The sequence below is a fragment of the Amblyraja radiata genome, chromosome 18 (genome assembly GCF_010909765.2).
Source record: "Amblyraja radiata isolate CabotCenter1 chromosome 18, sAmbRad1.1.pri, whole genome shotgun sequence".
Taxonomy (NCBI): Eukaryota; Metazoa; Chordata; class Chondrichthyes; order Rajiformes; family Rajidae; genus Amblyraja; species Amblyraja radiata.
Genome location: NC_045973.1, coordinates 47,023,669 through 47,036,095, shown reverse-complemented (window position 1 = coordinate 47,036,095; position 12,427 = coordinate 47,023,669). Strand labels below are relative to the sequence as shown.

Below are 12,427 nucleotides of genomic sequence, written 5' to 3'. Positions count from 1 at the left end.
CCAACTACGTTCCAGTGCCTATTGTGTGGCGAATTACTACCAGAAATGACCCAAAACTTTATAAATCAAGTCGTAGCTGCAGTGCACTCAGTTACATCCTTCAAATTGACAAAACATAGCAGCCCCCCCCCCCCCCCCTCCCCCCAATAGGATACTCACATCCAAAGTAGTGCTTTGGTTAGTTAAAACATGAAGTCAAGTTCAAAGCAGGTTCCATGACTTCAGCCAGAGAAATCAGCAGTCTCCTTCAACATGTCAGTTCATTGCAGGCAATAAAAGCAACCCGAATGCCTTTGATTTAATTTATCAGTTCAGATGGAGTACAGAGTGGACAGATGAAGTTAAACAGTATTACAGGAGAGAAAATATTGTAATAATATTTAAAAAAACAGTAAGTTTCAGTAAAGTTCCTCTTTTTTAAAAAGTATCTAAGACCAACAACTTTATTTCAAATTATAGCAGCATACGAGAGAAAGCTGTCCATTAGATACAAACATTATATTTGATATTTCAATACATACAAGCGCAACATGCAATAATGACCTTTTCTGTACAGTTTACATTGCATAATATAGCAGGATGCTTCAGTATAAGTATATGTTCATGTAAAAAATAAACTTTTAAAAGCCCTAGACATCAAAGAAACAACTGGTCTGACTCCCATGATATTTACAAGTTCCCCAAGAGTGCTGTACATATAACCATGAGTACAATTTTTATAATTTGCAGGCCGTGCTCGGCAACAATATTAGCCTGTAAGCTCAACTGGTAGTTCTCTGCTGCAAAGCAGCTCCCACTGTCGAGCAAGCAATGCAATCAGCCTTTCACGACTTTCAGGACTGGCTACAAAGAGGCACCACTGAACTTCATTGTTGGTGCCGCAGTGATTTATTCTATCAGCAGAACAGGCGTTAAGTGGATGTTCAAAATGGTCGAGCATCATATTACCTATGAAATCTTGATTCTGTACATCATCAAACACAAATGTGATGGCCTGTGGATAGGTCTGGTAACCCATGAGCACTCGATCCAGATCACGAATTCTCCTTGTGTCAGTTAATTGGTATTTGTCTCTCTGTGGTGGTTCTTTTGCAAACTCTGGTAATGGATAGCTGACATAATCTTCTTCAAATAGAAGCATGTTGTAGCTTGTCAAAATTAATGTTTTGGGCTGCAAAGGTGGTTTGCAGGAGTGTAAAGAATTCTCCAGAGACTCAACTTGAAATGCCAAAACATACAAGAGGATGTTGGATGTCTGGAGATTTAGTTCTTGAACATTTTCTGCAATCATAAATGTCAGATCACCAACCTCCTCTTCACTGGGATAAATAAATTTCACTCGACTGGAGTGAACAATTTCATAATTTTCCATTTGACCTGTTCAGATAGATAAATACACACACATTTGTGTTAAAAATATTCCTTCAGATATTTATGTTTTGCAAATAGAACACTAAGAGGCAGTAGTAGATTATAAAAGCCATGCAAGTCTGCTGTGCACTTATTCAGTCAGATCACACCTGAGTGTAGGCCTCAACTCCAAGTGACTATTTTATTTTTTGTTGAAAAGTAGACTCCTCGCAGTGCATACTAGAATTAAGTAGTATCTTATGATCCAACGGAGAATATTTCAGTAATCTACTTTTGCATTCTAGCTACAGCAAATTTTTAGAATAGGAAGAGACTAGTATGAATAATGCTGCTGTAGCCATTAACAAAGAAGATTTATAAAAGGTACGTCAAGGTTGAAGCATGTTGAAGCATAATGTGCAGAATAAAAGAACATATTCAAATTGCTTATTAGTGATGCCCTAAGTATCAGATAACAAGATTTTCCCTCCCATCACTGAGAAAAATATTGGCTTAGTTAAACATTCACTATTGGCTCACGAGCAGCTTTGGTAGAACCAACCCTAACGAATGATATCCATTGCCAACAAAAGACAAATTAATCTGAAACAATCAATGTCATCCACATAAAGTGTCCTTTCCATACGTAATACACCTAGGAGATTTGATCAGTCCATCAATTAAAAATTATTCAGTAAGAGCTTTACAAATTTAATTATATTAATAGTGGCAATAAATTGCACTGTGGACCTAAGAAATCTGAGATGCTGGAATCGTGAGCAAAAATAAAGTGCTGGAGGAACTCAGTAGGTCAAACAGCATATTTGGAAGGAATGGACAGCCGATGTTTCGGATAGGACCTTCACTGGATTGAACTGTATTTTATCTTCAGGTCTTGGTATTAAATCCAATGTATCCAAATCAGTCTTTCTCAGTACATTTGAAATGCATGGTAATAGGCACTATTTAGCATACTCAAACACTGAATATTCTTTATTCTTGACGCAATCTATTACTTTGGTAATGATCAGAAACCTAGAAGAGCACGACATCATTTGACTGACGCTTCTGGCAATAACATTTGCCTGCCCACTTATATTTCTTTCTAAACGTTGTGCAGTAAGGCATTAGAAATAAAACCAGATAAAATAGAGAAGCACCGAGAAAACCAAAAAAGCCTGATGGTAATTTTCAAGTACGACACGCCACAGAAATTCTGACTATTGTAGAACCTCAAATTGAGAAAAGTAAACAAGCCAAAATGTGATGGCAATGTTACCTGTATTTTTCTTTCCAAATTCTGTATAGAAGTCTAGCTCTATTGGCTCTGGTGAAGGTGTTCGTTCCAACAAAGATAATACACCCATCAACTGCTGAACAAACGTATGTGTTGTATAACTGTCCCTGGTCAGGCAAGCAATTGTTTGTTCAGCAGATGGACCTATAACAAAAGTAGAATGGAGCATTTCTAATTAAAATTAAAAACAATTTTTTTAGAAGGTTTGTACAGAATTTGCTAAATCTAGGATTTGCCATAATTATGCGAGGGTATACATTATTTCCTAATTTTAGAAAACAACTTTAGTAATAGTGAAGTTCTACCTCACACTTCTAACATGTTAATTAAATCTAAACAGGATTATTGTGATATAAAGAATAATCAGCACATTGCTTTAGGGCTGAGCTTAGATTTTCAAGAGGACATTTAAAAAAAATAATTTGACAGTAACTACATAATTAAGGAGCCATTCTACCCACATTAAAAACAAAGCAAAAATAATTTGACTGATGTGGTCAGCTTTTATGCCATTGCATGTACCAGCTCCCGGACAGGCTGCAAAATGACATGACGTAGCATGCGTAGAGAAAACTATTTATTAGAGAAGCTAAGATTACTCTCCTTGGAGCAAAAGGAGGATAGTGAGAGATCTAACATTGTTCAGTTATGAAATAATTCCTTCATAAAGAAGCATATACATGATCGGAATAGCTCTAATCGAAAGCAAGATTTGTAGGAACATCATCATATCCTAACTTTCTAAAGGGTATTGATATAAGGTAAGAGCAGGGATGTGGGTCTAATTTGAAAGTGTTCAAAGAGCTGGTCCAGGTATAAAGGGCAAGTTGTAGGTTAGCAAAATTAGGAATTAATTTGTTACCATGTCAGACAACAGTTCTTAGAACCATTGCACCTCGATACACGTGACAATAAATTAAACTAATATTGATTTGCAGTTGCATTAAAATATCCATCAACAATTTGTTGGTTGTCAAGATAATGTCCACAAATCCAAGGTTTACTAATACAAGTTTCCTGTTATTACATTCTTAATGTAAGATTCATTAAACAGCCACATAGATAGCAAATATTTACTAGGAAGCTGGTAGATTGCTAAAGTTACAAGGGCGACTCACCAGTGATGCGAAAATACTGATCGAAAAGGCCCAAGTGTATGGACTGCAAATCATTTAATTTCAGGACAAAACAGAAGGATAGCAGCAAACCATCCCGCTCACAGTTTGAAGATGACTTTTCTTTCCAACATCCTGATAAACATTTATGAAACAGACCATCAAATATTATTCGCAGCTGGCAAGATACTAGCATTTGCAAGATTATTTTAAAGATTAAATGGTATACTTGCTTGGTTTAAACAACGTATTCTGTACTCCATGGAACCTGCTAAAATATTCAATTACATTGAACACAACAATTTGTGAGCAACACTGAGAGCCACCCAAAACAGGTGCTAAGTTCCACCCATTTAAAATTGCCTAATGCCCATTTTAGGCTTAATGGCAGTGATTGTTTTGGGATTGTAGGACCAAATGGTCTTGGTCTTTATAACAAGGGGAATCGAATATAGGAGCAAAGAGGTCCTTCTGCAGTTGTACAGAGCCCTAGTGAGACCACACCTGGAGTATTGTGTGCAGTTTTGGTCCCCTAATTTGAGGAAGGACATTCTTGCTATTGAGGGAGTGCAGCGTAGGTTTACAAGGTTAATTCCCGGGATGGCGGGACTGTCATATGCTGAGAGAATGGAGCAGCTGGGTTTGTACATTCTGGAGTTTAGAAGGATGAGAGGGGATCTCATTGAAACATATAAGATTGTTAAGGGTTTGGACACACTAGAGGCAAGAAACATGTTTCCGATGTTAAGGGAGTCCAGAACCAGGGGCCACAGTTTAAGAATAAGGAGTGAGCCATTTAGAATGGAGACGAGGAAACATTTTATTTCACAGAGAGTGGTGAGTCTGTGGAATTCTCTGTCTCAGAGGGCGGTGCAGGAAGATTCTCTGGATGCTTTCAAGAGGGAGCTAGATAGGGCTTTTAAAAATAGTGGAGTCAGGGAATATGGGGAGAAGGCTGGAACGGGGTACTGATTTGGGATGATCAGCCATGATCACATTGAATGGTGGTGCTGGCTCGAAGGGCCAAATGGCCTGCTCCTGCACTTTTTGTCTATTGGTCAGTATTCTTCAGAAAATGCTGGAGTTTAATCATAATTATAATCACGATCGTAATTTATTAGTGAAGTATGTTTTGCAACATACGAGGAATTTGGTTGCCATATAGTCATACCAAAAAAGCAACAAGACACAACTACATAAAAATTTGACATAAACATCCACCACAGTGGTTCCTCCACATTCCCCACTGTGATGGAAGGCAATAAAGTCTTATCTTCTTTCCTCCCACGGCAGATTAAAGGAAGTTTTTTAAAAAACACAGTATATTTACAAAAGAATTGCCGGCAAGTGCAGGTAAATAGCACTGAGCAGAGGTCAAGCATGATTTTATTGAATAGTGGAGGGGCTGAATACCTTATTCCCACACTGATCATGTTAATGAAGTTCATGGCCCAATTATAGTTATAGCTTGGGAGGAGATGAATTTCTACATTTTGAACACACCTTTCATTTTATAATCATCAAATCATTACAGTACTGGAAGTCATTCAATCCACTGAGCCTCCGGCAGCTTCTGGATGAGAAATTCCATCTGTCCCGTGTTTATACTCTTTTCCCAATAACTCCGGAAATTACTTTCCATTTTCATTTTGAAAGTCATGTGGACTTTTGATTAAAAATTGAGGAAAAATTGTATATATACCTTCTTAAGTTTTTATTTATTCTGCTTCCAGCATTTTTGCAGATAATCCAGAGGTTCGCACATCCACTGATACACGTTAAATTCTAGTATTACAATATTCCTAGTTCCAGAAGGCTCCAATTCACACTTATTAACATAATTGCCGCCAGACAAATGGAAATATTACTTAATCAAAAACAAACTTGCCATACCAGTTTGTTCAGCGCCCTCACCGATGGTGTCATCCAACACAAAATATAATGCTTTGGTCGAGAGCATTACGCAGGCAGTAACTTCAAGCTCAGAACTTTTGTAAAATATGACTGAAGACCAAATTAGGTGCCTTAACTCTTCATTTTCAACCTGGAATAGGACAAGAATAATGAAACAACATGAGGAGACAACTTAAAATGAGAGTGCATGTCAATTTTCCTTTACTCAGTTCAATTTTGATGTTAGACAATGAGAACAGCCTTCCTATGTATTGCATTTTTAAAGTCAAATAGTACTATGGGATTTCATATTGAACTTCACTTTAACCAAAATGCAGAATTAGTGTGACTTCTGATCTACCCAAAATTCAATTTTGAGTAATAGATCGAGAATTCAAAATATTTATGATACAAACGAGGAAAAATTAATTTGTTCAAAAATGTGAAAAAGATTTTTTAAAGTTAGTGAATATCTAGTAGACATCAAATGCCAGAGTAACTCGGCAAGACAGGCACCATATCTGGAGAAAAGGAATGGGTGACTTTTCGGGTCAAGACACTTCTTCAGACTGAGTGTCAGGGGAGAGAGGGGTCTAGAGATATAGATGGGCTAGGTTTGGAAATGACAGATATTAGTAATAGAAAACTAAGAAAACTTAGTTATAGTCCAAGAGAACATTCAACACCAAGCATACTTCTAAATTATTTGGTTAACCTGAATCCAATAACAGGAAGTCACTCAGAGTCACCAGCAGGAGTAGCACCAGAGTTAAAAGAAAACAGAGTTAAACAAACATGAATATAGGCACATCCACACAAACTCTAAGAATACAATTTATGCATTCATTTTAATGCTAAATATCTCCATGATTTTGATATTGAATATTTAGTCAACATGACATAATGGCAGGAACGATTTCATGACATATTAGACCAATGAAAACTTTGTTACATGTTAGGCAGTTCTCAACATAAGCATTCACTCCAAAAGAAAAGTAGTTCCATGCTTCTTCACAATTCAAATGAACAAATGGGAAAGTTTAATGCATAAAATTATTCCCATATGTGACCATCAGTCTAACAAGATAGGAACCCCAGGCTATCAAGATTAACAAAACTGGCATTATTAGCACAACCAACAGAATTAGCAAAAGTGTCCCACCTCGATACATAACATAGAAACATAGAACATAGGTGCAGGAGGAGGCCATTCGACCCTTCGAGCCAGCACCGCCATTCATTGTGATCATCCCCTATTAATAACCCGTGCCTGCCTTCTCCCCATATCCCTCAACTCCACTAGCCCCTAGGGCTCTATCTAACTCCCTCTTAAATCCGTCCAGTGACTTGGCCTCCACTGCCCTCTGTGGCAGGGAATTCCATAAATTCACAACTCTCTGGGTGAAATCTCACCTCAGTCTTAAATTACCTCCCCTTTATTCTAAGACTGTGGCCCCTGGTTCTGGACTCACCCAACATTGGGAACATTTTTCCTGCATCTAGCTTGTCCAGTCCTTTTATAATTTTATATGTTTCTATAAGATCCCTCCTCATCCTTCTAAACTCCAGTGAATACAAGCCTAATCTTTTCAATCTTTCCTCATATGACAGTCCCGCCATCCCAGGGATCAATCTCGTGAACCTACGCTGCACTGCCTCAATCACAAGGATGTCCTTCCTCAAATTAGGAGACCAAAACTGTACACAGTACTCCAGATGTGGACATTTAGGTCAAGTTCTAGTCAGAGTTCTACAGCCTTATGTTAGCTCAGAAAGAGGCCCTTCAACAACTGTGTCTGCGGCACAAAATAGACTAATTCTAATTTGCAGCACTGGGCTGGCAGTTTTTAGTATCATGGCATTTCAAGTGCTCAAGTTGTGTGTGCACCTGCCTCCATCAGTGTTCCAGATTTCAACCGCCATCCGAGTTTTTAAAAAGTCTTCCCAAATTCCCTCTAAATCTCCCAGCCCTTGCCTAAAATTCATACCCTTCCATCATAGACATTTGTGCCAAAGGAAGTTTCTTTATCATCAGCTAGGCATAGTGAGAGTTAACATAAAGAGACACCCACCACCAATAAATATTACCTCAGCTACATTATTGTGAAAACATTCCACAATAGCTCTTCCTTTCAAACCTGCCAGGTAATGGAGTGATGGGGAGGTGGAAAGATGAAAAGGACACTGGTTCTCTTCAGTCAGTTTTTGCAGCAATGTCTCAGAAGGATACTGTAGAGAAAGGCTCAAGTCCGATTTGAATTTTGGCTGGTTGCTACATATAAAAGAAAAGATAAAAACTTAAACTTGCATCCCAGGAGAAAGTCATTAAATCAATGGAAATATTTGGAAAATGTTGATGAAAACCATTTTTATAAGCAACTTTTACAACCCATGTGCATATTTAGACATTTCTCCCCCCCCCCCCCCCCCCCCACCCTACTCAATTTTCTCAACTCTCATATTGAACAGTTAAGGGGTTGACATTAATAGGAATTAAGACGATATATGTGGACTCAATTGTTTGTTACCGCCTTGCTGGCTAGTGGTAGAGGGCATAAATACAAAAGCGAATATGGTAGAGAAAATATCTTTCCTGTGAAGATTACTGAAATTTTGTTACAAATAGTTGTTGAAACAACAAATATTTTTCCATATATAGAGAATGGGAGATAAAAGTAAGAATCAGATTTGGTGGCTCACAATGCAGCAGCAATGTGATTTTAAGTAAAATGATTAACTTCAGTTATTTGGTGAATTAGTAATCCAGGTTATATTTCAGGAGTTAAGCATAAGCATTTTATAACAATATAATTGCTTTTACACATGATTATCACAATTGGCTTGGAAGATTCAATTGACACTTTAATTTTGTCAATTTCTATTACATTACAAATATAAATCATAGAAAGACACATGGCCCCCGCTTTAAAAAAAAATCAGCAGCACAAGGATTCCAAAACTAGGGACATAATTAAAAATTAACGGGTGTCTCATTTGAAAGAGAGGAAGCTGAGCATTCCTCCAAATACAGCCAATTCAGAGTCTTTGAAAATTTAAGGCAAAAGAAGAATTATTCTTGATCTGTCAGCAATAGAAAGTACAAATTTCCTAAAAGAGTGTGGGGGAATTTACCCTCACGCTGGAAGTGATTAGAGTTTTTAGGCATTTTGATACACAAGAGATACATAGTTGTGTAGAGCTGATTAAAGGAAGACTTGAAAGAAGCACAACTATTAACTTCCCCTAGTGTGCAGGTGAGTGGTAGAATCTGGGAGAAGTTGATGAGAATATGAGGAAAGTAAAATTAAATTAATGTAGGATTAATGTAAATGGGTGGCTGAAGGTCGACGTGAACTTAGGGGGACAATGGGCCTGTATCTGTGCTGCATTTGTCTATAGTTTACTGCCACTAGACAGAAGTGTGGAATTGTGGTTACAATCACTTCAGCCGTGATCTAGTGAAATGGCAAAGTAGGCTTGAGGGCCAAGACCATTTCTGCTCCTATTTTGTATGTTGTAACAACACACTCTACCAATAAATCATTACATTGGTATTCTGCATGAAAATTCGCTCTTTGATTGAAAAGAAAACATGATAGCCATAAACTCACATTAACTGTAGTAGTAACCACACATGACACAAAAAACAACTATTATTGTATGAACAACCAAATACAATTACCAGTCACATACATTGTAAATATTTAATTCTTAAGTTTCAAATACAAATACTGAATATTATATTGGCAATTAATCAAATACATTTGGAACCTCAAGATTTCACACTGTGCACAGATGTCCAAACTAATTTTAATGGGCCTTATCTGCTCCATCAAATCTAAAAGTTTTAGAATTTGAGATCCAGCATGGAAATAGGCCCTCAGCCCAGCGAGTCCACACTGACCACAAATCACCCGTTCACACTTGTCATGTTTACCCCACTTTCGCAAGCACTCCCTACACACTAGGGGCAATTTACAGATGCCAATTAACCTACAAACCCGTATATAGATACAAAATGCTGGTGTAACTCAGCGGGACAGGCAACATCTCTGGGGAGAAGGAATGGGTGACTTTTCGGGGAGAGACCATTCTTCAGACAAACCCGCATGTCTTCAGAATGTGGGAGTAAACCGGAGTACCCAGAGGAAACCCACACGGCCGCAGGGAAAAAGTGCGAACTCCACACATAAAGCACCCGAGATCAGGATTGAACCTAGGTCTCTGGCACTGTGAGGCACCAGATCTACCAGCTGTACCACTGCTATCCCTAAAGACGGAGCACTACACAAAAAGTGACTATTAATCCCATTCACCTGCAAGCAAATTTAATTAAATAGCTGCGAGAGATCCAAAGAGCCAATGAGATTGCATATGCTAGAACCTGGAGTGAAATAAAACCACTAGAAAAATTGAATGGTTCAAATAGGATCTATAGAGGCAAAGGGACAGTCGCCGTTTCAGCTCAAGACCTTACAGATGCAAATAAATGCAATCACACTGGTTGGCAGCAAAGAGTAGGGGAGAAATGAAATAAACTTTTCGATTAGACTACCAGCTATGTGCTGCTTTGTTATTACCTTTTAGTTTCTGGAGAGTGATCAGTTGCATCTGTGTTATGCTTCGTCAAGTAGCAGCGATCTGGACAACTTCTGTGCACTACAATTGATTTGACACCCTGAAAGCTTCCTCTCAATTGACTAAACATTCGCAGAAAGTGGAACTTCTCATGGGGTAGCACAAAAACTGCTGTTGTGAGTTGGTATCCAATCAAAAATTCAAGTATATGACCATCCCAAAATGCCCCTGTTTCAACAGTACGGGATCCTTGCTTTGGATTCAAAAGCAATGTGGCTAATGAAATTTGTTCTAACTTAAATGGACATCTTGCAATCTCTTCAGGATGAAGACACTTCTTTGCAGCTATGTAGAAATCTATTCTTATGAAATAAAGATACTGGGCTGTCAAAATCAGAAGACAAGGTACACACAGAGGTTTTGAATGCTCTTCTTTCCCTGGACGAATTACTGAACAAACTTCAGAATGCAGATTATTTGTGTCCTTTAATTCTGTACTACTGACCACCTCAGTGTGTGAAGCCGAAGGTTGCAACTCTTCTGACCAATCCCATGGTTTGAGGTCATCTTGAATCAAAATATATGCTGCAAAACTCCCTTTAATGCCAGTGTCATTTAGTGCAAGCTGCCGATGTTGTAAAAGCTGAACAATGAAGTCTTTCAGAAGGGGCTCTTCATAACCAAGCAGAGGCAAACTTGTAGATGTAGACCACTTATGCAAAACAGCTTTTAAATGCGAGCTAAAGTCTTTGAGGTTCTGCGAATCAGATATAAAGAAGAAACAACCATGCATTTTAATTTTCATTGAAAGGCACATTTCTGGCACTTCAAAGAGCACTTCCAAGATGTCTGAATAGGGAAGACAGAGAACAAGCTGCATCTGAGAAATGACATTCTGCATTTTCCGTCGGAGTTCAGAGTGAGGAATCTGAAATACAGCTACCGCACTGTCAGTCAACACAATGCAAGATATAAACAACTTTAATCCCTTGTTCACCTGGACACAAAGGGTCCACAGTACCTTCAAGATCTCAGCTTCTGGATTTGCAGAAATATTGGCAAAATCAATGTTTGAACTACATCCCAAAATGCAATCACCTTGATCTGGACCCATTTCAAAATATCCAGCTTCATTACTGCAGACAGGATAATTAATAAGATTTCCTTGGCGGTCGAGTACGGTCTCAGTGCAATGTAGTTTCAATATAGCTTGATTAATTATTCCAGATAAGTGGGCAGCAAAGTCAACATTGGTGGTATTGTATGACACACACGAAAAAGGCAGCACAAGAGTCACTTCAGGATCGTGTTGTGACTTCAGCACATCAGCTCGAGTAATTGCATTTGCTGATCCAAGCCTTTTTTTTTAATGGGAGAAGAGGAAGGGGAGAAGACAAAATAGATTTAAAATTAGTGAAAATTATACAAGTAACACCAATCCAAATTTCATTTCTCCAGAGAATTTCCAAATTCCTAATGGCTAGAGTATTGAGTATTTCACAGTCCAGCATATGTTTCCATTTCCCATTTATCTTGTGCCCATTTACACATTTTCTCCAGAAAGATCAGCTCTGATTATCAAGCCTCCCACACCCTCTCTAACCTGGCATCATAATTTGTTTTAAACTCTGTATTGGTTGCCATTCTGCTACAAATATTCTGTTTGTCCTTTATAATCCACCCCACCCTCCACCTTCTCTGTGCATTGTTTTCCAATGTCTAATCCTACTTAAAGACCTAACATTAATTCAGTTTCTCTTTCCATTGATGCTGGCTAAACCTGCCAAGTATTTCTAGAACTTTCTTTTGCAGCACTAGAATGAGTCATTCAAAACTACAAGTGTGCACTGGCTTTTTGTGGAACAGTCTGATCAGCCCGTTTCCCCACTTTACCTTCAACTTAATTTTATCTTTGGACATGGAAGCATTCCACCAATTATTTTCTGCAAACTCTCCAGGACCTTTACATCTTTCCTAAACAGTCATGTTAATAAACACAATATTCTAGTTGTGGACTAACCAGCAACATGGGTTACTGATAATTAATTGCAAGGAATGCATTCCATCTAGACAGCTTGTAATAGGCCACAGTTCTCAAAAGAATTGACTGGCAATAGACAATAGGTGCATGAGTAGGCCATTCGGTCCTTCAAGCCAGCACCGCCATTCAATGTGATCATGGCTGATCATCCAC

At 38.2% G+C, this 12,427-nt stretch overlaps 1 protein-coding gene across 3 annotated transcripts in view; it reads right to left on the bottom strand.

Annotated features, from left to right (window-relative positions):
• Nucleotides 1-255: 255 nt before the first annotated feature.
• The window catches only part of nisch (nischarin), a 60,563-nt gene continuing 48,391 nt past the window's right edge, over nt 256-12,427 (bottom strand). For 2 of the 3 annotated variants that reach the window (XR_004414707.1, XM_033037286.1), the window contains exons 16-21: nt 10,236-11,591; nt 7,744-7,927; nt 5,656-5,806; nt 3,766-3,897; nt 2,630-2,791; nt 256-1,377 (exon numbers count right to left, since the gene is read on the bottom strand). Coding sequence is in view for 2 of the 3 variants with exons in the window: in XM_033037286.1 (XP_032893177.1) it covers nt 749-1,377; nt 2,630-2,791; nt 3,766-3,897; nt 5,656-5,806; nt 7,744-7,927; nt 10,236-11,591 (2,614 nt within the window). In the remaining variant the exon portion in view is untranslated. The remainder of the gene's footprint in view (nt 1,378-2,629; nt 2,792-3,765; nt 3,898-5,655; nt 5,807-7,743; nt 7,928-10,235; nt 11,592-12,427) is intronic. The other variant, XM_033037287.1, reaches the window with a different exon arrangement.